Here is a 27,810-nt window from a genome sequence, read left to right on the forward strand (position 1 = left end):
CTATTTCAGCTTAAGGAACTCGGCAGAATCGCTGGCAGAGTAAAACAGCCAGATCCCAGCGTAGAGCGGCTCGGTGAACGTGGTCTGGACTCGGTGAAGGAGAGTCATGGTGTCGGAGACGCTGTAGAAAGACAGACTTCCTGCGGTGTGATCCAGATACACTCCGACTCTGGAGGAACGAGGACGCCGGACATCCACGTCTCTCCGACTGTGCCAAAAACAGGAGCTGTTTGTGTCCACATACAGAGCCCAGGATAAGTCATTGAACCCAAACAAACATTCATCTGAGCCCCAGGTTCTCTTGATGCTCTTGTAAGACAGCGCTACACTAACTCCTCCTCCTCTCCACTCCACCTCCCAGTAACAACGTCCAGTCAGATTCTGTCTGCTCAGGACCTGGTACTGAAAAGTGAATCTGTCTGGATGACTGGGATAAGACTGGGTTTTTTCCACAAACGTGACTTTTCTGTTCCCTTCAGACAACAGCAGGTTGGTGTTTGCTGTGTTGGGATCCAGAGTGATTTCTCTTGCGTACTTTAGGAAGTCGGCTCTGCTCTTCGGTTCTGGCTCTGACTGAGAGGAGAAAATATCGCAATCAGGGACTATTGGTGTCAGGATCTCCTGTAGTTTATCTCTGATGTCTGACACAGCTGCTGCCACATCCTCAAAGTATCTGAGAGGACGAATATTGATGCTGGATGAGTGTGTAGACTGACTGAGTGCTGACAGTAACGGGTACTTGTGGAGAAAGTGTGTGTGATCCTCTGCGTGTGAGAGCTGCTCCAGCTCGCCGTCTTTCCTCTTCAGCTCAGTGATCTCCTGCTCCAGCTTCTCCTGAAGCTCTTTGATTCGTCTCAATTCAGTTTCCTGCTGAGATCTGATCTGCTGCTTCACATCAGAGCTTCTTTTCTGGATGAGACGGATCAGCTGAGTGAAGATCTTCTCACTGTCCTCCACTGCTTTATCAGCGGAGACATTGATGGCCTCCACCTCCTGTTGAAGCAGCTTCACATCTTTCTCTCCGTCCTGGATTCTCTGCTGGATTTCCCGTCGACTCACCTCCAGCTCCTTCTGCTTCTCAGCTCTTTCTGCTGCAGCTGCTGACTGATATTCATCTGTTAAAATCTTCATCACTTCATCGTGACGAGAGCAGATTTGGTCCTGGACCTTCTTGGAGGGGTAGATCAGCTTGTGTTTTTTAAGTGGAGGAGCATCATAATGAGGTTGGAGGTGTTTCTCACAGTAAGAGGCTCCACAGACCAGACAGGACTTGACGGCTTTCTGCTTCCTCCCAGTACAGACATCACAGGCCACATCTTCAGGTCCAGCACAGCAACGATCATCTGGAGCAGCTTGGAGTTTAACCTTCTTCATCCCCTCAATCAAAGCTGCTATGATGACATTTTTCTCCAGCACGGGCCTCTGTCTGAAGGCTTTCCTGCACTGCGGACAGCTGTATAACTTCTTCGGACGCTCTCCATCCCAGTGGTTTTTAATACAGCCCATACAGTAGCTGTGTCCACAGGGAACAGTCACCGGATCCTTCAGCACATCCAAGCAGATGGAACAAGTGAAAGCCTCAAGGTCCAGGTTAAATTCGTTCTGAGCCATTTCACTTCTCCCCAGAACTGCTGTGTTTTAGCCGTAAATGGAGTCTATCGGCTGTGATGCTTCAAACCAGTAACTTCACTCTTCAAACTGGAGATCTGAGCAGGATGAGGGAAATAAAGACAAACAATTAGCTTAGATATAACTTGAGACTTACACCACATTTCACTGAGTTTAAAGTTTCCATTAAAACTTTATTAACTCAATATTTATTACAACAGTACAAGGAAATGTGCTGGTTTAAGATAAAACAAGTCATTTAGCGTCCCGTTGTGGACAAAAAGGGGAGTGGTCTCGGTAAAAAACAGTATTTATTATTCACATTAGAGAATAATTTACGACTACTTTAAAACAATACTTATAATAAACAAATACTTTCTGGAAAATACGTCCACATTGTGCAACAACCGCATTGTTGACCTGAATGCCGGCGTTTAAATCGCGTCACGTGACTCGCTCAGCAGCCAATGGCGCTCCAGGATTATTTATTTTGAATAATAACATGAACAAATCTTATATTTACGCTTAAACAGTGTCACTAGATTATGTTATACAGTCATATTTATGATTTACGATGCGTTATGAAGACTGCAGCATTAATCGATTCATTTGTAAGAGAAGAACGACAGATTTTTCTGAACGTCTTACCTTTTGCAACGAAGCCGAGCAGAAAAGGCTATGGAAGTTCAGAAAGAACAAAAGCAGCGAAGCGCTGATTGTCGATGATGTGTTCTTAATATACAAAGCTCTGCCCCTTCTTTCCTCTGATAATGGTACTTTACTATGCAGTAAACAGTCTGATGCCTCTCAACCTATTTATGATCTCATCCATCGGGTTTCTCTGTGACGTCATTACGTAGCTGCGTGCGCACCCAGGATGTGATTGGTTGAACTGACATCAGCGGGGTAATTTAAAAAACAATGGAAAACATTGTGTTAACACATCAGGCACAAAAGCATGAACAGTACTCTGATTACTTCGTGAAAGCCCAAACGTTTCATGCTGAATTTCTTTAGTTTCTTCTTTACATTTCCTTTTAGGTTTTGGTTTGCTTTGCCTGTGCTGCTGCCAACTAGCCTCCTCTCTCTGCACACAGACTCATTTTAACATATATAACTATTATTTTTCTAATTCCTGACTGGAGAAGAAACCTTGCTTGGTGCGCAGCAGATTTTATACATTTTGCATAATTCTTCCCATGTTGTACTACATACATCATGTACTACATACATCATGTACTACATATATCATGTACTACATACATCAGGCACTACATACGTCATGAAAAGGCTGAAAACAGATTGCGTGTCACAGGAAAAACTAGTAATACAAGTATATAAAAACTGCTTAAACTGCCAAACAGTAAATTAATTCATTTCACATAAACTCAACATTGAACATCTGCAGCAGTAAATGAAAACACATTAAAGCAACATTAATACATAGCCATTAAAATTGATAGGGAAATCAACAAAGGGCCGCAGGTAGCGGTGCATCACACTGTAAACCAAAAAAATACAAAACTACTATAAAACAAAAACATTCTTATTTACCTTTCTTAAAAACCATAAAAACACAGAATACCTGTAGCCTCGAATTCCCACATCCGAGTTTCCTTCATCTAGTAGTCTGCCAGAGCCCAGCCCTGTCATACAAAATATGTTAAAAACCATGTCCACAAAATGTAAAGACAAAATGCAACATACTAAAACCTAAATTTACCAGATTGTTGCGAAGGTCAAACACTGTCCCAGAAAGTCAACATGGCCACTGATGCTCCTGGCTACCAAACAGGAAACTGACTTACCTGGCAGACTGCCACTTTCCATTTTACAGAGGACCTACCCCAAAGGCCAGCCACACCCTGTGGTACCCCATGCTTCACTTGAGTAACTCCAACTGTTTGAGTTTGGCCAGATTATAGTGAACAGGTGGTATGTAGTCCTAGATACACTACTCACAAAAAGTTAGGGATATTTGGCTTTCAGGTGAAATTTATGGAAAATGCAATATGTTCATGCTACAGTGATATAATATCATAAAAGTAAGACATTTAAGTAGAAGGATGCACTACTGATTTCCTCATCTCAAAAAATTAATTCAACACAAAAGGTAACAACAATGGTAGTTACACCACAACAAAAAATTTGAACGTCTCAATATCTGGTCATGTGCCCTTGAGCATCAATTACAGCTTGACAACGACGTCTCATGCTGTTCACAAGGCAACTTATTGCCTGCTGAGGCATGGCATCCCACTCTTCTTGAAGGGCAGCCCTCAGGTCATTGAGGTTCTGGGGTGCAGGGTCTCGAGCCTCTACACGACGGCTCAGCTGATCCCACAGGTTTTCAATGGGATTCAGGTCTGGAGAGAGTGCAGGCCATTCCATTCGAGGTACACCAGTCTCCAACAGCCGTTCCCTGATGATGCGGCCTCGATGAGCAGGAGCATTGTCGTCCATGAAGATGAAATTAGGCCTGTGCTGTTCATGTAGGGGCACAATCACTGGATTAACGATGTTATTCAGGTAGTATGGGCTTGTCACTGTACCATTCACAAAGTGTAGGGCAGTTCTGTACCAAGTGGACACCCCTGCCCACACTGTAACACCGCCACCACCAAAAGCTCGCCTGGTGACAACAGTGGCTGATGCATAGCGCTCTCCCTGACGTCTCCAACATCGTTGCCGGCCATCATTTCTGCTGTGTGAATCGACTTTCATCAGAGAACAGCACTGAGGCCCACTGGTTCCTCGTCCAGCGTAAATGCTCCCTGGCCCATGCAAGACGATGATGCCTGTGCCTGGTGGTGTGGTCAGGTACCCGTGCAGGTCGTCTAGCACGCAGACCATGCTGATGTAAACGGTTTCGAATGGTCTGACGTGACACTTGGGTGCCTCTCACCTCTCTTAAACGTGCCTGGAGTTGAGTGGCATTCATCATCCGGTTTCTCAGGGCAGTGTTCACAATGTAGCGGTCATCAGCACGGGATGTGGCCAAAGGACGTCCACTTCTAGGCCTTTCTGTGACTCTTCCAGTCTCTCGATATCTCTGTTGCAACCTGCTGATGACACTCTGTGACACTCCAAGCTCAGTGGCCACTTCTGTCTGAGAACGTTCTGTTTGAAGCATCGCAATGGCAAGGGACTGTTGTTCCATTGTTAGGTGTCGTCTTGGTCTCATGATGTCAAAATGTGAACAGTATGATGAGGACAACTGTTTAAACACCAGCTCTAATTGAACCAGGACATTTATTGGTCAATTCAAGGATCACACACCTGCCGTGATTTTTGCCGTTAAGCTCCTTGTTAGAGAACAGCAACTTGTGCAAAATTTATTGAAACATTTAACAGTTGGACATGTGCATTTAAAAGCTTAGAGAAGATCACATTAAGTTCACCTGTACAGGTTTGAATGCATTTAAGGCTTGTTGTGAAATTTCACCCAAAAGCTGAATATCCCTAACTTTTTGTGAATAGTGTATTGCGATCAGAAAACACTGATCATTCAGTTTGATGAAGCAGTAGTAAGTTTTGAAACCTAGCAAATATTTTAATTAAATGCTGCTCGGGTTTTTGCTTTGTTGTTTTTAAAGGGGCTTATTCAAGGGAAAGTAAATAACTTCAGTGCATGTGCTGTTAAAAACATCGTGTTGAAATCATTTACATGTGACCTCCAGATACAGATGATAGAATCCTAAAGTTATTAGTTTTTATTTTGGCATCAATGGTCAGGGGAAGGGTTGGGTTGTGTGTGTGTGTGGGTGGGTAACATGTTTTTAAATATGAAACTGTTTTTAATTTTTTAAGGTTAAGCACTTTGATATGCTTTTGTATGAAAAGTGTTATACAAATAAAGTTTGATTTGATTTGATCAGGACCAGATTCAGGCCATTTTTCTTACCTGGATGAGGTCATTTGCAGTTTGAAGAGGGTTGTTTAGGTGGCATCAAGATGATGGTCTGTGGGTGTGTGTTTTTGTGTACAGACATCCATGATCCCACCAATCTGTAGGAATAGATTAATTTGATAAATGCTGATAACGATTGACATTTACGTTGATACTTGTGGGAAAAAATGACTAAAATAGCAACACAGAGGTTTCTATAAAGAGACGAACCCTGTAATAAATGTACTTAAAGGACAGAGTGTATGTAGAAGTGCAAAGTACGTGTAAGTGTGAATTTTAGGCGGCTTTACCTTGTGCAATTTCAGCCATTTTGTAAGCTCATTAGGACTGCTGTGGCTAGAACTATGGCATCTTTAATGGATGGCAGCTGAAAATGGCACAACGTGTACGCATCAGGTGTTGAAGGAAGACATGAACCCTGAGGATGTGATTGCTTGTTGTGTAGAAGCAGTTTAATCAGCTCAAAGTAAAGAGTATAAACTACGTTGCAGTCCCTGTTGCAACCCAGTATAATCAGGCCTGTTAGGTATAGCTTTAGTAACCATTAGCATTACAGCCAGTCTATTGAGAAGCAAGACGAGTGGAAATTTGACTGATAAAAAACACCTAAATGCCACCATCGAACTGTCATTCGGTTCTTTCAATGGCCTTAAAAGGTGCTAAATATCTTCCAATCGTCTGTGCTGGGGTATGTTGAGGTGTTGCATGGTTTACTTCGAACTTTTTTAATCCAGGAGGTTCCAATTGCAATCAGAGCTGATTTAACAATAGATGTTGGAAAAGACTCATTTGTAGCATCACTGCAAACACAGCAGACTATGTAGTAAACATAGTCGGCTTGTCATATTAAACCAACCAAGAAGACCCACAAATGCAGCTGGAATATCTGTTAATGTAAAGTAGCCTAATTATGCTGAATGCTCCATTTTTCAGCTTTTGCTTTGCAAGTTCATTCCTTGCTTTCAAAAACCATATTTGTGATATTCACAGTCTCCAACAAATCTGGTCAGTCTGGCTGAGAAGAAGCCCTTCATGCAGGTCTGTGTTGAGAGCAGGCAGTGTTATGTTCTAAAACAGGCCATTTGCCTGCTTAATGTAACCTGTTATTCTCTGTGTGACCGGCAGTGCAAAGGCTAAATCTTGTAATTTTAAATAACTGCCTAGTCTAGAGTGTAGGAAGGAAACACATGGTGCAAGAATGAGCACAGACAGACAATCCTCTCTAGATCAAAATGTTATTTACCACTACAGTGAACAACCATTCAAATTGAAAGTTTATTAACAAATAAGAATAAAATAGGTCTGTTAAAAGAACTAAAAAGAATCCGGGTTTGTGGGCACAGCACTTATCCCACTCCTGGTGGACACCAGGGCTAAAGTGTCAATCTTAAACAAAAGCACACATGACCACTTCTTCAGTCAGGTAACCCTGGAAGCAGCAGAACTATCCTCTGAGGGGATAGTTCTGCATCACCCGGAGGGGGGCGAACATGATGGGCCTAGACCTGTTCCTTGCCCTGGGTTTTACTGTGAGTGATGCTAAAGGGCAAGCATGTCCTATAACTCCTGGCTAACAGGCCTGGCTAACTCCTGGCCTGACAGCTACGAACATCTGTTCAACGGGCTGGGTCACATCACAAGATTTGTGCACCAGCTTAGAGCTGATCCATCAGTCTGCCTGGTCATCCAGCCCCTACTGCTCAATTATCTGTCCCTTCGCGATGCCGTGGGGGTCAAGCTGCAGCACCTGGTAGATGCAGACATCATTGAGTCTGTTGACGCGTCACTGGGGTGTCAAACCTAGTGTTAGCTAAGAGTAAAAGGGGCTGAGATTCTATGTGGACCTCACGGACATGAACAAAGCCATTACCCCCTGCCTGCAGCTGAGATGCTCAATAGCCATTTCCATGACTGCACAGCAAGATGGACCAATGAAATGGCTACCTGCAGGTCCCACTAGCACAAACTAGTATGGACCTTACAGCATTTGTCACACAAGTGGGGCTATTCAGAATCAAGCACATGGCATTTGGTCTTTCATCAGCCCCGAGCTGCTTTCAAAAGATTATGTCATTCATACTAGCTGGTATCAAGGGTGTCTCCATCTACTCAGATGACATGGTCATGCACGCACCCACTGCCACACTGCATGAAGCGCCTCTGGTACAAGTCTTCTAGTGCTTCGAGCAGCATAGGGTCTCACTGAACGCTGGAAAGTGCATGTTTGGGATTGAGGAAGTTGAGTTCCTGGGCTTCAGGATCTCGAAGGAGGGCATCACCCCTGTTATTTCCTACACTGAGGCCATTCTGTCCCTCCCAGACCCACAGTCACCATCCCAGCTTTCTTCCTTCCTGGGAATGGCCTCCTACTATCTCAAATTCCCCACTTTAAAAACTTAACAGTTCCACTGCACCAGCTGCTCAGGAAGGAGGCCCTGTAGGACTGGAAAATGGGACTCGTTGGCATGCAAACAGTCTCCATAGTCGCAAGCCCCACTGTATGACATAACCTCTCTCCCCGGTGGCTTTGGGTTGGCAGCCCAGGGTTGGAACTGATCGGGTGGGGGGTGATCCACGGGTGCTACTCAAAGCCGCTTCAGTGCAATCACGTCCGCAGAGAATGAGGGCCCTGCCTGCCTGGCATGGGGACTATGTGACTGGGTGATATTGACTTTTGGATGGAGTATGTTGTTGGTAGGTTCCCATGGGGAGGGGCGGCCTTTTGCCTGTTTAATGTAACCTGCTGTTAATCTCAGGATTACTGTGCCTTTTTTGTCTTGTCCAGCATTTAAGCAAGCAGAATGATTTTCTGGATGCTGTGTTCTGCTGGACAAATTTACTTTTTGCCAAGGGAAGCATTATAGATGTAGTGCTCCCTTTGATATTGTAATAACCTTTTGTATTTATTGCGCTACCACCACCTGTGTTTATCTGGTCTGGTCCGATGTCAGAGCACCCACCACAACAGTTTATATGTACACAACAAACTTTATTCGAAAAATGCTGATCCGCTAAAAATGTCGGGAACCCGCAGATGAAAGAGAGGCATCATTAGGCAGGGCACTACACCACGTTCTGAGTGCCAACACTGCAAACAAAAAGGAGCTATTAACACCCAAAAAGGCACACAAGAGCACTGCACAACAACACCACACAGCACACTAAGGAATTCACCAAACACCACCCCTTTGGGGACCACTGCAACAAGTAGGTCAAGCCCACATATGACATCAGAAAGGTGCAGCGCTGCCCGTCTGACTGACCGCCTTAAATGACTGCTCCCCTGACTTATAAAAGTTATAAAAACGGTTCATAAAAGTTATGAAATAAGATAGACAAAAACAAAAAGTTATAAGAATAGAAAATGGTGACTTATCCTGCCCCGGTCTGATGACAAGACCCTCCCGTGGGGTGAAAGGGTTAAAGTCTGCCGGACCCAGCGGTGTTGCGGCTTCTACCATGAAGGACGTACTGGCAGGGCTGATCTTCTCTGTGTGTTGATGTCTTGCGTGGATTAACTGTCGAGACAGACGAAGGAGTTTGGAGATGCACCGGCCAGGCACTACCAATCCCCGGACCCTAACTACTAAAGGAGATTGTCTGCATTTCTGGTAGTAAGTCGGATTTGTTTCCAGTGAGGGTTGGACTCTGCTGAGGCTGCCCAATTCAAAGGCGCAGCTGAGGTTTTGAGGGGATCCAGCTTAGTGGCCTCAGGATTGGGTCTCTGCTTTTTTGCGTATGACGTGGTCCTGTTGGCTTAATCTGGTCGTGATCTCCAGATCTCACTTGAGCGATTCACAACCAAGTGTGAAGCGGCTGGGATGAGAATCAGCGCCTCCAAATCTGAGACAATGGTCCTCAGCCGGAAGAGAATGGATTGCCCTCTTCGGGTCAGGAGTCAGGTCCTGCCTCAAGTGGAGGAGTTTAAATATCTCGGGGTCTTGTTCACGAGTGAGGGAAGGATGGAGCGCGAGATCGACAGACAGATCGGTGCGGCGTTTGCAGTAATGCGGACGCTGCGGCGGTCTGTCATGGTGAAGAGGGAGCTGAGCCAGAAGGCAAAGTTCTCGATTTTCCAGTCAATCTACGTTCCTACCCTCACCTATGGTCATGAGCTGTGGGTCGTGACCGAAAGAACGAGATCTCGTATACAGGCTGCTGAAATGAGTTTTCTCCCCCTATCTCTCTCCCTCTTGTTGAGGGTTGGACTCCACCAGGGTTCCCCATTATTACCAATTCTGTTTATAACTCTGTGCCAATCTGTCGTGGTGAAGAAGGAGCTGAGCCAGAAGGCAAAGCTCTTGATTTACCAGTCGATCTACGTTCCTACCCTCACCTATGGTCATGAGCTGTGGGTCATGACCGAAAGAACGAGATCTCGTATACAGGTGGCTGAAATGAGTTTCCTCCGCAGGGTGGCCGGGCTCTCCCTTAGAGATAGGGTGAGGAGCTCAGTCATCCAGGAGGGGCTCAGAGTAGAGCCACTGCTCCTCTGCATCGAGAGGAACCAGTTGAGGTGGCTCGGGCATCTGGTCAGGATGCCTCCTGGACCTCCCTGGTGAGGTGTTCCAGGCACGTCCCTCTGGGAGGAGACCCTGGGGAAGACCCAGGACACGCTGGAGGGATTATATCTCTCGGCTGATCTGGGAACGCCTCGGGATCCCCCTGCAGAGCTGACAAATGTTGATGGGGAGAGTGAAGTCTGGGCTTTCCTGCTTAGGCTGCTGCCCCTGCAACCTGACCCCAGATAAGCGGCAGAAGATGGATGGATGGATGGATGGATGGATGGAGAAAGAAAACAACCTACATACGTATGCATGTACATAAGCACACATACACACCCACCTATATATACACATATACACAATGGAGTTATGTTCCCCCTGTGGGAGGATGAAGCCATCAACTGTCAGGGGAACCTAGGACTCACAAGCTAAATCAGACACATGGAAAGAAAACTAGTTGCTGTTAGTAACAAAACCTGCAGAGGGCTCAGTGACTGTATCACATGCAGAACATACAGAGTGGAACGTGTTTAGAGATCATGCCAATGTGACCCCGCCCACACAAAGGTGAGAGGAAGGCCAGGAGAACCCTGAGACCCAGACAGCCAGCAGCCTTCCCCAAGCCCAGACCCAAACCACCCCGCTCCGGAGCCAGCCATGCATCCATCTAAAGGGGGGAGGGGGGCCCAAGAGCCCAAAGGCAATCCCCCCCACCCCCGCAGGCATAGGGTCCAGCCCACACCGATGGAGAGCCAGAACACCCAGACCACTACCAAGCCAGGGCGCACCTCAATGCATTGTCTGCACTCTCCGGACACCAAGACCCCCCCCCCCCCCCCCCCATTCAACCACACACACCCACACTCCTTCCACATTCCCTATCTATCCCGTCACTTACACACACCCCATCTCACACTACCCAGCCCCTCTGCCCCCACCTACTCCTCCATACACACATATACACACCCCATAACATCCCCCACTCACATGCTCCCCCTCGACACACCCTCCCACTCCTCATCACGCACCTCCTACTCAGTCCCAATTCACACACTCCTCTGCTTTACACACACTCCACCCAAGCTCCCCTTATACACTACTCCCTATACATGCCCACACCTCCCACCCCATCCTTCCACCTCTGTACACCCACCCATGTCCCATCACACACTCCACTCTACACACATATACGGCCTCATACTCCTTATATACAAGCACACTCCATCATACACACACCCATCACATCGTGAGACCCCTTCCCATACCCCAGCCATCCTCATCCGCATCCCATTGCCCACCCACTTACCTGGATTATTTCACCCTGATTACTCCCCTTATCCTACCCCCTAAACACACACACACACACACACCACACCTTCCAATAACAACTTCTTCCATTTGCTCACACTCGCCCTCATCTCTCCTTCCCAACATTCCCAGTGTGAGACGCCCTGGGGAGGCAGCGGGCAGGCGGGCCCCGACCAAGGCCCCCATGACCACCGTCCCCACAGATGCAGCTGACCCGGCACCCCCCAGAGCCAGCAGTGCCTTCCCCCAGCCAAGCCAGTCGAGGTCCAGGTCTACCAGACAGCACCCCACCCCCCGCTCGGGTTGCTGTGCCTTTAAGGACAGCAGGTGTGGTTTATGCCAAGGTGGTAAACAAGTGTTGTGGAAGTTAGCTGATTAAAGGTACTGAATGGAGCAACGCTCCGTGACCATTGACCCCCGCACAAACACAATAGGCAGCACCGATTTTCTTTCAGCAGTGAAAAAGCTTGAATATGCAAATAGTAGCAGATAGTACTTGAAGGTGTTGTGACTTTAAATTCCTGTTTCAGCTTTTCTTTTGGCTTTTCAATTGATTTATTGGAACGGGGAAGTGTTTGCATTTTGGGATTCTCACCTTGCACTTTTAACTTCTCCAACTAAACTAAAGTGTCTGTAAATCTGCTTTGATTAAAACTGAATTATTTTTATAATGTATTTTTAAATCTGTTTCATTATTAGATGTTTTTCATATTGGAGATGTATAAAAAGTCTCTGATTTAGACCTACAACGTGACTGGCTGGAAAAACTGTAGTGCCAACTTTGATTTGATATAGTAATATAATATGTGTATTTATAATTAGTTTACTAATGAATAAAATACTTCTTTGACATCATGGATTCAGAACAATGTCTGCCAATTTCTTTTTCTCTTGTACTTATTACTGGCTTGAATACAAACACTTTTGAAGGATTTTGTTTCCCATTGATGATAAAATACAACTGAAAAAGATAAAACATTGAAGTTTAAATTAAGACAAAATGGGACCACATAAAGTACATAACAATAAAACATTTTTTAAAAAGTCCTCTGGATGAAAGGCTTGAGAAGAGGTTGGTTCTCATAGCTGTTTCGTTGCATTAATGGGAAAAAATGGTGAAATCAGTCACCATTTTAGTAAGATGTTTAATACAGTCACCATAGATGAAATATATTTAAACAACAACTTATATTTCCATTGTTTAAGTACACTATAAATACAGTCATTTTCTTTTCTTGCAACCTTAGACAGAACTTTTTCTGTTTCCGGTCCTAAACTGTGGAATGAGCTTCCCCTCCACATCAGACAAGCTTCCTCACTGTCCACTTCTAAAACTTATCTTAAGACCCATTTTTATTTCTTTGCTTTCAACCCAGTGAGTCTGCTTCTGGTCACTGTGCTATATTTTGGTTTTATTGGTATTATTTACTATTGATTTATTTTGTTTTATTATTTCATTTTTTATTTCTTGTATGATCTACTGTTTTATTGTGTTATCTTGTCACTTTTGGCTAACATACAGCTCTTTGTCCCAACTTTATTTGCTTTAAAGGGCTTTATAAATAAAGTTGAGTTGAATTAGAATGTGTAAATCACACATAAACTGTTCGCTAGACTTACAACCTACAGATAACTAAAACTCATTAAACTAATTGTAAGTAGAATGAACACAGAAGCTTAACTGTACATCAGTAGAAATAAGATATTGTCTTTAAAAAGGTGTTCTAGGAGGTGAAGATCCTCAGTTTCATTTTCTACAAAAGACAGAAAACATTTAATTTGAATAAAGAGAAAGAACTTTATTCCTCAGATAAGTTTCAGTTTTAGCAATAAACCAAAGTAAAAAACCAACGATGACACATCTGGAACATGGATGGCCACATCGCCATGATAAGAAAACTCTAACATCACAGTGAAACATAACATTAACCGTCTACTTCAGTTTAATGAGCTCGGCAGAAGTGCCGGTGTAAAACGGGCGGATCCCAGCGTAGAGCGGCTTGGTGAATTTGGTCATGACGCTGTAGATGAGAGTCATGGTGTCGGAGACGCCGTAGAAAGACAGCCTTCCTTCTGTGTGGTCCAGATACACTCCGACTCTGGAGGAACAAGGACACCAGATAAAAGTGTTTCTAGCACTGTCAAAAAAAACAGCATGTGTATGCGCTGACACGTAAAGCCCAGGATGAGTTATTGAACCCCATAAAACGTTGACCACAGCCCCAGGTATTCTTGTCAGACGCTGCTACATGAACTTCTCCTCCTCCCAGTAACAACGTCCAGTCAGACTGTCTGCTCAGGACCTGACGATGAGAGGTGAATCTGTCTGGCTGACTTGGATAAGACGTTGGTTTATCCAACAACGTGACTTTTCTGTTCCCTTCAGACAACAGCAGGTTGGCGTTTGCTGTGTTGGGATCCAGACTGATTTCTCTTGTGTACTTTAGGAAGTCGGCTCTGCTCTTCGGTTCTGGTTCTGACTGAGGGGAGAAAATATGGCGGTCGTTGAGTATTGGTCTCGGGATGTGCCGCGGTTTGTCTCTGGTCTCTGACACGGCTGCTCTCGCACCCTTAAAGTTTCTGCGAGGACTGAGTGATGACAGTGAGGGGTAGTTGAGCAGAAACTGGGGATCATCTGTGTGCGAGAGATGCTCCAGATCGCCGTCTTTCCGCTTCAGCTCGGTGATCTCCTGCTTGACTTCAGTTTCCTGCTGCTTCACATCAGAGCCTCTTTTCTGGGTGAGACGGATCAGCTTCTCGCTGTCCTCCACGTCTTTCTCTCCGTCCTGGATTCTCTGCTGGATTTCCCGTCGACTCACCTCCAGCTCCTTCTGCTTCTCAGCTCTTTCTGCTGCAGCTGCTGACTGATATTCATCTGTTAAAATCTTCATCACTTCATCGTGACGAGAGCAGATTTGGTCCTGGACCTTCTTGGAGGGGTAGATCAGCTTGTGTTTTTTAAGTGGAGGAGCATCATAATGAGGTTGGAGGTGTTTCTCACAGTAAGAGGCTCCACAGACCAGACAGGACTTGACGGCTTTCTGCTTCCTCCCAGTACAGACATCACAGGCCACATCTTCAGGTCCAGCACAGCAACGATCATCTGGAGCAGCTTGGAGTTTAACCTTCTTCATCCCCTCAATCAAAGCTGCTATGATGACATTTTTCTCCAGCACGGGCCTCTGTCTGAAGGCTTTCCTGCACTGCGGACAGCTGTATAACTTCTTCGGACGCTCTCCATCCCAGTGGTTTTTAATACAGCCCATACAGTAGCTGTGTCCACAGGGAACAGTCACCGGATCCTTCAGCACATCCAAGCAGATGGAACAAGTGAAAGCCTCAAGGTCCAGGTTAAATTCGTTCTGAGCCATTTCACTTCTCCCCAGAACTGCTGTGTTTTAGCCGTAAATGGAGTCTATCGGCTGTGATGCTTCAAACCAGTAACTTCACTCTTCAAACTGGAGATCTGAGCAGGATGAGGGAAATAAAGACAAACAATTAGCTTAGATATAACTTGAGACTTACACCACATTTCACTGAGTTTAAAGTTTCCATTTAAATTCTATCCCTTTTGCGTACCTGGACTATTTTTTTTTACAGCGTTTAGTGCATACCGGGACTTTTATCGGCTTTCTTCAGCAACCAGTATACCCTCCTACAACTTCATCACATATTACAACTTATATTTGTTGATTTTATTTTTAAAAAAAAAAGTTGCCTAAAAAGAAATGTATTGTTAAGACCGGTTTAGACGCACAGCGCTTGCTGTAGCTCACAACGTCACGCCGCACGTCACGTTGTTCCCTCTTCTGTGTTTACAGTGAAGTGGACGTGATTCGGATGAGAGGAAAGGCGGAGAAAAAAAACTATCGCGGCTGTAATGTTACAAACTGAAGCAGAGCTGTGTGATGACAGTAGTACTAGTTAACAGTCATTTACTACAGTAATACTACTAACAGTCATTTACTACAGTAGTACTACTAACACTCATTTACTACAGTAGTACTACTAACAGTCATTTACTACAGTAGTACTACTAACAGTCATTTACTACAGTAGTACTACTAACTGTCATTTACTACAGTAGTACTACTAACAGTCATTTACTACAGTAGTACTGCTAAGTCATTTACTACAGTAGTACTACTAACAGTCATTTACTACAGTAGTACTACTAACAGTCATTTACTACAGTAGTACTACTCAACAGTCATTTACTACAGTAGTACTACTTAACAGTCATTTACTACAGTAGTACTACTAACAGTCATTTACTACAGTAGTACTACTAACTGTCATTTACTACAGTAGTACTACTAACAGTCATTTACTACAGTAGTACTACTAACAGTCATTTACTACAGTAGTACTACTTAACAGTCATTTACTACAGTAGTACTACTAACAGTCATTTACTACAGTAGTACTACTCAACAGTCATTTACTACAGTAGTACTACTTAACAGTCATTTACTACAGTAGTACTACTAACAGTCATTTACTACAGTAGTACTACTAACTGTCATTTACTACAGTAGTACTACTAACAGTCATTTACTACAGTAGTACTACTAACAGTCATTTACTACAGTAGTACTACTAACAGTCATTTACTACAGTAGTACTACTAACAGTCATTTACTACAGTAGTACTAGTTAACTGTCATTTACTACAGTACTACTAACAGTCATTCACTACGGTAGTACTACTTAACAGTCATTTACTACAATAGTACTACTTAACAGTCATTTACTACAGTGGTACTACTAACAGTCATTTACTACAGTAGTACTACTAACAGTCATGTACTACAGTAATACTACTAACAGTCATTTACTACAGTACTACTAACAGTCATGTACTACAGTAGTACTACTTAACAGTCATTTACTACAGTAGTACTACTCAACAGTCATTTACTACAGTACTACTAACAGTCATGTACTACAGTAGTACTACTAACAGTCATTTACTACAGTAGTACTACTAACAGTCATTTACTACAGTAGTACTACTAACTGTCATTTACTACAGTAGTACTACTAACAGTCATTTACTACAGTAGTACTACTCAACAGTCATTTACTACAGTGGTACTACTAACAGTCATGTACTACAGTAGTACTACTCAACAGTCATTTACTACAGTACTACTAACAGTCATTCACTACGGTAGTACTACTTAACAGTCATTTACTACAATAGTACTACTTAACAGTCATTTACTACAGTGGTACTACTAACAGTCATTTACTACAGTAGTACTACTAACAGTCATGTACTACAGTAATACTACTAACAGTCATTTACTACAGTACTACTAACAGTCATGTACTACAGTAGTACTACTTAACAGTCATTTACTACAGTAGTACTACTCAACAGTCATTTACTACAGTACTACTAACAGTCATGTACTACAGTAGTACTACTAACAGTCATGTACTACAGTAGTACTACTAACAGTCATGTACTACAGTAGTACTACTAACAGTCATTTACTACAGTAGTACTACTAACAGTCATTTACTACAGTAGTACTACTAACAGTCATTTACTACAGTAGTACTACTAACAGTCATTTACTACAGTAGTACTACTAACAGTCATTTACTACAGTAGTACTACTAACAGTCATTTACTACAGTAGTACTACTAACAGTCATTTACTACAGTAGTACTACTAACAGTCATTTACTACAGTAGTACTACTAACAGTCATTTACTACAGTAGTACTACTAACTGTCATTTACTACAGTAGTACTACTAACTGTCATTTACTACAGTAGTACTACTAACAGTCATTTACTACAGTAGTACTACTAACAGTCATTTACTACAGTAGTACTACTAACAGTCATTTACTACAGTAGTACTACTAACTGTCATTTACTACAGTAGTACTACTAACAGTCATTTACTACAGTAGTACTACTAACAGTCATTTACTACAGTAGTACTACTAACAGTCATTTACTACAGTAGTACTACTAACTGTCATTTACTACAGTAGTACTACTAACAGTCATTTACTACAGTAGTACTACTAACAGTCATTTACTACAGTAGTACTACTAACAGTCATTTACTACAGTAGTACTACTAACTGTCATTTACTACAGTAGTACTACTAACAGTCATTTACTACAGTAGTACTACTAACAGTCATTTACTACAGTAGTACTACTAACAGTCATTTACTACAGTAGTACTACTAACAGTCATTTACTACAGTAGTACTACTAACAGTCATTTACTACAGTAGTACTAGTTAACTGTCATTTACTACAGTACTACTAACAGTCATTCACTACGGTAGTACTACTTAACAGTCATTTACTACAATAGTACTACTTAACAGTCATTTACTACAGTGGTACTACTAACAGTCATTTACTACAGTAGTACTACTAACAGTCATGTACTACAGTAATACTACTAACAGTCATTTACTACAGTACTACTAACAGTCATGTACTACAGTAGTACTACTTAACAGTCATTTACTACAGTAGTACTACTCAACAGTCATTTACTACAGTACTACTAACAGTCATGTACTACAGTAGTACTACTAACAGTCATTTACTACAGTAGAACTACTAACAGTCATTTACTACAGTAGTACTACTAACTGTCATTTACTACAGTAGTACTACTAACAGTCATTTACTACAGTAGTACTACTCAACAGTCATTTACTACAGTGGTACTACTAACAGTCATGTACTACAGTAGTACTACTCAACAGTCATTTACTACAGTACTACTAACAGTCATTCACTACGGTAGTACTACTTAACAGTCATTTACTACAATAGTACTACTTAACAGTCATTTACTACAGTGGTACTACTAACAGTCATTTACTACAGTAGTACTACTAACAGTCATGTACTACAGTAATACTACTAACAGTCATTTACTACAGTACTAACAGTCATGTACTACAGTAGTACTACTTAACAGTCATTTACTACAGTAGTACTACTCAACAGTCATTTACTACAGTACTACTAACAGTCATGTACTACAGTAGTACTACTAACAGTCATTTACTACAGTAGTACTACTAACAGTCATTTACTACAGTAGTACTACTAACTGTCATTTACTACAGTAGTACTACTAACAGTCATTTACTACAGTAGTACTACTAACAGTCATTTACTACAGTAGTACTACTAACAGTCATTTACTACAGTAGTACTACTTAACAGTCATTTACTACAGTAGTACTACTCAACAGTCATTTACTACAGTAGTACTACTTAACAGTCATTTACTACAGTAGTACTACTAACAGTCATTTACTACAGTAGTACTACTAACAGTCATTTACTACAGTAGTACTACTAACAGTCATGTACTACAGTAGTACTAATCAACAGTCATTTACTACAGTAGTACTACTATCAGTCATTTACTACAGTAGTACTACTAACAGTCATTTACTACAGTAGTACTACTCAACAGTCATGTACTACAGTAGTACTACTCAACAGTCATGTACTACAGTAGTACTACTCAACAGTCATTTACTACAGTAGTACTACTCAACAGTCATTTACTACAGTGGTACTACTAACAGTCATGTACTACAGTAGTACTACTCAACAGTCATTTACTACAGTACTACTAACAGTCATGTACTACAGTAGTACTACTTAACAGTCATTTACTACAGTAGTACTACTAACAGTCATTTACTACAGTACTACTAACAGTCATTTACTACAGTAGTACTACTAACAGTCATGTACTACAGTAGTACTACTCGACAGTCATTTACTACAGTAGTACTACTAACAGTCATGTACTACAGTAGTACTACTTAACAGTCATTTACTACAGTAGTACTACTAACAGTCATTTACTACAGTAGTACTAGTTAACAGTCATTTACTACAGTAATACTACTAACAGTCATGTACTACAGTAGTACTACTCGACAGTCATTTACTACAGTAGTACTACTAACAGTCATGTACTACAGTAGTACTACTTAACAGTCATTTACTACAGTAGTACTACTAACAGTCATTTACTACAGTAGTACTACTAACTGTCATTTACTACAGTAGTACTACTAACAGTCATTTACTACAGTAGTACTACTAACAGTCATTTACTACAGTAGTACTACTAACAGTCATTTACTACAGTAGTACTACTTAACAGTCATTTACTACAGTAGTACTACTCAACAGTCATTTACTACAGTAGTACTACTTAACAGTCATTTACTACAGTAGTACTACTAACAGTCATTTACTACAGTAGTACTACTAACAGTCATTTACTACAGTAGTACTACTAACAGTCATGTACTACAGTAGTACTAATCAACAGTCATTTACTACAGTAGTACTACTAACAGTCATGTACTACAGTAGTACTACTAACAGTCATTTACTACAGTAGTACTACTCAACAGTCTTGTACTACAGTAGTACTACTCAACAGTCATGTACTACAGTAGTACTACTCAACAGTCATTTACTACAGTAGTACTACTCAACAGTCATTTACTACAGTGGTACTACTAACAGTCATGTACTACAGTAGTACTACTCAACAGTCATTTACTACAGTACTACTAACAGTCATGTACTACAGTAGTACTACTTAACAGTCATTTACTACAGTAGTACTACTAACAGTCATTTACTACAGTACTACTAACAGTCATTTACTACAGTAGTACTACTAACAGTCATGTACTACAGTAGTACTACTCGACAGTCATTTACTACAGTAGTACTACTAACAGTCATGTACTACAGTAGTACTACTTAACAGTCATTTACTACAGTAGTACTACTAACAGTCATTTACTACAGTAGTACTAGTTAACAGTCATTTACTACAGTAATACTACTAACAGTCATTTACTACAGTAGTACTACTAACAGTCATTTACTACAGTAGTACTACTCAGTCTTTTACTACAGTAGTACTACTCAACAGTCATTTACTACAGTAGTACTACTCAACAGTCATTCACTACGGTAGTACTACTTAACAGTCATTTACTACAATAGTACTACTTAACAGTCATTTACTACAGTGGTACTACTAACAGTCATTTACTACAGTAGTACTACTAACAGTCATGTACTACAGTAGTACTACTAACAGTCATTTACTACAGTACTACTAACAGTCATGTACTACAGTAGTACTACTTAACAGTCATTTACTACAGTAGTACTACTCAACAGTCATTTACTACAGTACTACTAACAGTCATGTACTACAGTAGTACTACTAACAGTCATTTACTACAGTAGTACTACTTAACAGTCATTTACTACAGTAGTACTACTAACAGTCATGTACTACAGTAGTACTACTAACAGTCATGTACTACAGTAGTACTACTAACAGTCATGTACTACAGTAGTACTACTTAACAGTCATTTACTACAGTAGTACTACTCAACAGTCATTTACTACAGTACTACTAACAGTCATGTACTACAGTAGTACTACTAACAGTCATTTACTACAGTAGTACTACTCAACAGTCATTTACTACAGTAGTACTACTAACAGTCATGTACTACAGTAGTACTACTAACAGTCATGTACTACAGTAGTACTACTCAACAGTCATTTACTACAGTAGTACTACTAACAGTCATTTACTACAGTAGTACTACTAACAGTCATTTACTACAGTAGTACTACTAACAGTCATTTACTACAGTAGTACTACTCAAAAGTCATTTACTACAGTAGTACTACTCAAAAGTCATTTACTACAGTAGTACTACTCAACAGTCATTTACTACAGTGGTACTACTAACAGTCATTTACTACAGTAGTACTACTAACAGTCATTTACTACAGTAGTACTACTAACAGTCATGTACTACAGTAGTACTACTCAACAGTCATTTACTACAGTAGTACTAGTTAACAGTCATTTACTACAGTAGTACTACTTAACAGTCATTTACTACAGTAGTACTACTAACAGTCATTTACTACGGTAGTACTACTAACAGTCATTTACTACAGTAGTACTACTAACTGTCATTTACTACAGTAGTACTACTTAACAGTCATTTACTACAGTAGTACTACTAACAGTCATTTACTACAGTAGTACTACTCAACAGTCTTTTACTACAGTAGTACTACTCAACAGTCATTTACTACAGTAGTACTACTCAACAGTCATTTACTACAGTGGTACTACTAACAGTCATGTACTACAGTAGTACTACTCAACAGTCATTTACTACAGTACTACTAACAGTCATTCACTACGGTAGTACTACTTAACAGTCATTTACTACAATAGTACTACTTAACAGTCATTTACTACAGTGGTACTACTAACAGTCATTTACTACAGTAGTACTACTAACAGTCATGTACTACAGTAATACTACTAACAGTCATTTACTACAGTACTACTAACAGTCATGTACTACAGTAGTACTACTTAACAGTCATTTACTACAGTAGTACTACTCAACAGTCATTTACTACAGTACTACTAACAGTCATGTACTACAGTAGTACTACTAACAGTCATTTACTACAGTAGTACTACTCAACAGTCATTTACTACAGTACTACTAACAGTCATGTACTACAGTAGTACTACTAACAGTCATGTACTACAGTAGTACTACTAACAGTCATGTACTACAGTAGTACTACTTAACAGTCATTTACTACAGTAGTACTACTCAACAGTCATTTACTACAGTACTACTAACAGTCATGTACTACAGTAGTACTACTCAAGTCATTTACTACAGTAGTACTACTAACAGTCATGTACTACAGTAGTACTACTAACAGTCATGTACTACAGTAGTACTACTAACAGTCATGTACTACAGTAGTACTACTTAACAGTCATTTACTACAGTACTACTAACAGTCATGTACTACAGTAGTACTACTAACAGTCGTGTACTACAGTAGTACTACTAACAGTCATGTACTACAGTAGTACTACTAACAGTCATGTACTACAGTAGTACTACTTAACAGTCATTTACTACAGTAGTACTACTCAACAGTCATTTACTACAGTACTACTAACAGTCATGTACTACAGTAGTACTACTCAAGTCATTTACTACAGTAGTACTACTAACAGTCATGTACTACAGTAGTACTACTAACAGTCATGTACTACAGTAGTACTACTAACAGTCATGTACTACAGTAGTACTACTAACAGTCATGTACTACAGTAGTACTACTTAACAGTCATTTACTACAGTAGTACTACTCAACAGTCATTTACTACAGTACTACTAACAGTCATGTACTACAGTAGTACTACTCAAGTCATTTACTACAGTAGTACTACTAACAGTCATGTACTACAGTAGTACTACTAACAGTCATGTACTACAGTAGTACTACTAACAGTCATGTACTACAGTAGTACTACTAACAGTCATTTACTACAGTAGTACTACTCAAGTCATTTACTACAGTAGTACTACTAACAGTCATGTACTACAGTAGTACTACTAACAGTCATGTACTACAGTAGTACTACTAACAGTCATGTACTACAGTAGTACTACTAACAGTCATTTACTACAGTAGTACTACTCAACAGTCATTTACTACAGTAGTACTACTAACAGTCATTTACTACAGTAGTACTACAGTCATTTACTACAGTAGTACTACTAACAGTCATTTACTACAGTAGTACTACTCAACAGTCATTTACTACAGTAGTACTACTTACCAGTCATTTACTACAGTAGTACTACAGTCATTTACTACACCAGACATGAAGGTCAGACGCTGCAGACTAAGTGTACGGCTGGTCAGTATTTTGAGTTTTGGAAGATTATTTCCAGAATAAAGATAATATTACTAAGTGTTATGGACCAGGCCTGATGCTGGGAAAAACATATTTCACAGAGGAAAAGTGTGACATTAATACTCTGTTAAATTAGTCTGGTAAGAAGCTAAATAAGTCTAAATGTAGAACTTTTTGTTTTTAACCCTTTTCATGCATAGTGGCCCTGTAGTGGGAACCTATTTACAAGCTTTTTTCTTGCATATTCATGAATGAGGAGGATATTTTTGTAAAAAAAAAAAAAAAAAAAAAAGGAAAACAAAAACACTTCAGTGTTTTTTTTTACAAAAATGGAAAAATGTTGCATTGTTTTATTATTAATTCATGCATGAAAGGGTTAATGAACTTTAAGTTCATGTATTTACTTTTCAGTGTTACTTTTAATGTCCAGCAATGAGGCTTGAAGTTCATAAAAGTGTCTCCATGGCACTTTGAATTTATGATTGTAGTTATTTTATTAGTAAATTTATTTTGAAAATATTGAAAATCTTACATACTCCACCTTTAAAGACTGGAGAAGAAACCTTGCTTGGTCACCAGCAGATTTTATACATCTTTGTATAATTCTTTCTGTGCTGTATTACATGTAATGGCTGCTACATGTTGTGTTTGTTTTGTGGGATGTCAGAAAGTCGTCTTGACCAGGTCACGCTTGGAAAACAAACTTCTAATCTCAATCAGGGTTTATCTGGTTAAACAGAGACATTTAAATGCGTAAAAAAGATTAAATGATCACTCATATATATTTTTTTATTTATATAGTACTTTTCATGCTGAAGTTCTTCAAATGAAAGTGATTTAATATAAAATTAAAATGATTTCCGCATCAAATTAAAATGAAAGTCTTCACACACCAGAACATATAAACTAACCGAATTGAAACCACACACTGAATAATTAATGATCTCCCACAAATCCATTGATAAAAATCACACAAAATACCCCTCAACCATCAATACCGCTTTACATTCACAGATTCCATACTGCAGATGTCTGAAGTTTTACGAACAAAACCATTTCTATTCAACTCCAGAGCAAGCGATCAATAAGATCAACACATCACCTTCACTTACATCAAAAACAAGTAAAATATCAGAATGGCGTCTTTTTCTGAACATTTAAATAGAAAAGTCATTCTGTGTTGAGCTTTAAAATGTTCACATGTAAAAGAAAAAATAAATGATGCAAACTTCAGTCTTTTCACACTAAGGAACAGAAAACAAGCTTGTTATAATATCTGTAGTTACTGTAGTCACACAGTTTATCTTTGGTTATCAATACATTCATCGTAAAATAAAATAAGACATTTTGGTTGATAAAATGTAGAAAAAAAAAACATAAAAAACACAAGTTCTTACTACCAGATAATTACTACCCCATGTAAATAACATGGCTGTGCAAGACTGTAAAGGGGAATTAAAACATTCAAAAATGGATTTATAAGATATAAAAAAAACACAAAATAATGTAACAAATAATGACTTCAGGAGGCACAAACTTTACAGGAAATAAAACATCATTATAAAGACTCGTTCGCCAAAATTTACAAAGTTAGAAGAAAATAAAAGGTTATGATCTCAACATGATGAAACTAAATATAATCCCAACACGAAGCCGCTTCACTGGAAACACCAGGAACGTTTCCACCCAGGAGATCAGGAGAAATCTGGTCAAACCAGGAGGAAACCACTCATTCATTTCAGTCAGGCGTGTTGGAGCAGGGACACACTGAAACCCTGCAGGACTGCAGAGCTGGACCCACGTCGCCATGTTGGTCAGATGGATCGTGAGAAAGTCGTCGCTACAAATTCTGCAGCTTCACTGGAGCTCCGAGCGACAAGCGCTTTAAAATGTTCACATCATGTAAAGGAAAAAACAAACGTCTACTATTGGACCATTTTTCATCTTATACCGCCGTTTCACCACAACGTAACTTAGCAGGTTTCCATGACGACATGTCACAGCTGCTTGCATGTACACAAGCACATACACACAGGTGAGACGGCCGGCGTCGCACAACACGCCAACCAGCTGAAAGTCAGACAAAGTGATGACTTTTAACATTTTCCCAGACAGGTGGAGACAGAAACGTTTCTCCTGCTCCGATGCGGCTCGCATGGCGCCGTGTCCATCATGCGAACAGCTGAACAAGAGGTTCTGTTTTCAGTTTCCGAGACCTTTCGCAGCACTTAATGGATAAAAACTTTACATCTGTTTGCCTTCTGCTTCCTGGTGGAGCCCAGAAGTACTAAAGAAAGTTATTTTAACACATTACACCGTAATAAAGGAAAGATCAATTCATTTTAACTTAAACTTAAAAGTTTTTAATCATTATTTTTAGCTTATTTATGGAAAACTGGTCCGGGAAGATGTCTGGAAATGTTTTTCAGTAATTATTTTAACACATAACACGGCAATAAATGGTAAATATATATATTTTTTTTCTTGTAACATCGTTAAAAAGTCAAATAAAGATGGACTTTTCTCCATTTTTTTCAAATTCAAAGAGTTAAAATGGACCCAAAGTTTCTTTCAAAATGTTAACATTGACTAATTTTTCAGAACAAGACGTTTAAACTTCTGTCAGGAAAGTTTTTAATCACTATTTTTAGCTTATTTATGGAAAACTGGTCCAGGAAGATGTTTGGAAATGTCTGTCAGTAATTATTTCAGCACATAACATGGCAATAAATGGTAATTATTGTCTTTCCTGTAACATCGTTAAAAAGCCACATAAAGATGGACTTTTTTCCATTTTTTTCAGATACAAAGAGTTAAAATGGACCCAAAGTTTCTTTTTAAATGTTAACATTGACTGATTTTTCAGATCAGGTTATTTATCACTATTTTTTTAGCTTATTTATGTTTTTCAGTAATTATTCCAGCACACACCGAGTTCAGACTCTCATTCTTTACGTTTCATGACAGAATGACGGTAAAGTGTCGCTCCTATCTCAGCCTAATGAACTCGGCCGTGTCTCCGTAGCAGTAATAGAACTGAAGGCCAGCATAGAGCGGCTGTGTGAACGCGGTCCGGACCCTGTGGAGGAGATTCATCCTGGTCTCAGAGACGCTGTAGAAAGACAGGATACCTTCGTCCTGATCCACATACACGCCGACTGTAAAGGTCTGCGGCTCGAAGATGGAAGTTCTGACGCCGTTGTGCACAAACACATAGCTGTCTTTGCCGCAACCCATCGCCCAGGAGATGTTATTGCAGCCAAACAAGCTTCTATCGGCCATTCCTGCTCGAGCGATGTCGCCGTAGGAGAGCGCGACTGTGATGGATCTGCCGATCCACTCCACCTCGAAGTAACAGCGCCTGGGCAGCGGGCTTCTGCTCAGGACTTCTGTACAGGTGGTGAATCTGTCCGGATGGCTGGGATACAACAGCGGCTGCTCCATCAGCGTCGCCTTTCTGTTGCCCTCAGACAAACGCAGCTGCGGGTTGGCCGTGTTCGGATCCAGAGTGACGTCGCAGGAGTACCTGACGAATCCAGCTCTGTTCTTTGGCTCGGCTGGAGGAAGCAAAACGTCAACTTCCACGATGGCCGCTGAAATGTTCGTCCATTTCTCTGTCAGGATGCTCTGCAGCTGGTCTACACACCTGGAAACAGCAGCTGAGGCGTGTTTAAAGTACGCCAGAGGACGACCGGCGATGGGGGGCGAGCGCTCGGGTTCACAGACCGCTGCCACGAACGGATAGACGTGCAGGAACTGGTTGTGATCCTCCGTGGTGGAAAGATGCTCCAGCTTGGCGTCTTTCCTCTTCAGCTCAGTGATCTCCTGCTCCAGCTTCTCCTGAAGCTCTTTGACTCGACTCACTTCAGTTTCCTGCTGGGATCTGATCTGCTGCTTCACATCAGAGCTTCTTTTCTGGATGAGACGGATCAGCTGAGTGAAGATCTTCTCACTGTCCTCCACTGCTTCATCAGCGGAGACATTGATGGCCTCCACCTCCTGTTGAAGCAGCTTCACATCTTTCTCTCCGTCCTGGATTCTCTGCTGGATTTCTTGTCGACTCATCTCCAGCTCCTTCTGCTTCTCAGCTCTTTCTGCCGCAGCTGGAACCGTTTCATGACCTTTATGTTCCTCCGTCATGCAGCGAACGCAGATGCTCTGCTGATCGGCGCGGCAGAAAGTGTTCATGGCCTCATTGTGGAGCGAGCAGATCTGCTCGTGGAGCTTCCTGGAAGGGTCCACCAGCTTGTGTTTCTGCAACGGTGGCGCATCATGATGAGGTTGGAGGTGTCTCTCGCAGTAAGACGCCAAACACACCAAGCAGTACTTTGTGGCTTTCAGCTTCTTCACAGTGCAGACATCACAGGCCACATCTTCAGGTCCAGCGTGGCAGCGAGCGGCTGGAGAAACTTCTCCGGTCTTCTTCAGCTCCTCCACTAAAGACGCCAACATGATGTTCCTAACCAGGACAGGCCTCGGCGTGAAGGTTTCTCTGCACTGGGGGCAGCTTCGGGGTCTTCTTCTCTCCTCTTCATTCCAGTGGGTTTCAATACAGTCCATACAGTAGCTGTGTCCGCAGGGAATAGTCGCCGGATCCTTCATCAGATCCAGACAGATGGAACAAAGGAAACCCTCCTCATCCAGCTTCACTTTTTTTTGAGCCAT

General features: G+C 41.2%; 1 protein-coding gene across 1 annotated transcript; it reads right to left on the bottom strand.

Moving 5' to 3' along the window:
• LOC306768991 (uncharacterized protein) lies at nucleotides 1–27,810 on the bottom strand (the record flags this gene model as incomplete). Its single annotated transcript, XM_079257491.1, has 7 exons — nucleotides 1–1,628; nucleotides 11,430–11,643; nucleotides 11,740–11,779; nucleotides 13,269–13,430; nucleotides 13,774–14,604; nucleotides 26,153–26,993; nucleotides 27,099–27,810. The coding sequence occupies 7 exons, from the start codon at nucleotides 27,808–27,810 to the stop codon at nucleotides 1–3; spliced, it is 4,428 nt and encodes a 1,475-aa protein (XP_079113617.1).

The sequence above is a fragment of the Telmatherina bonti genome (genome assembly GCF_933228915.1).
Source record: "Telmatherina bonti genome assembly, chromosome: 18".
Classification (NCBI taxonomy): domain Eukaryota; kingdom Metazoa; phylum Chordata; class Actinopteri; order Atheriniformes; family Telmatherinidae; genus Telmatherina; species Telmatherina bonti.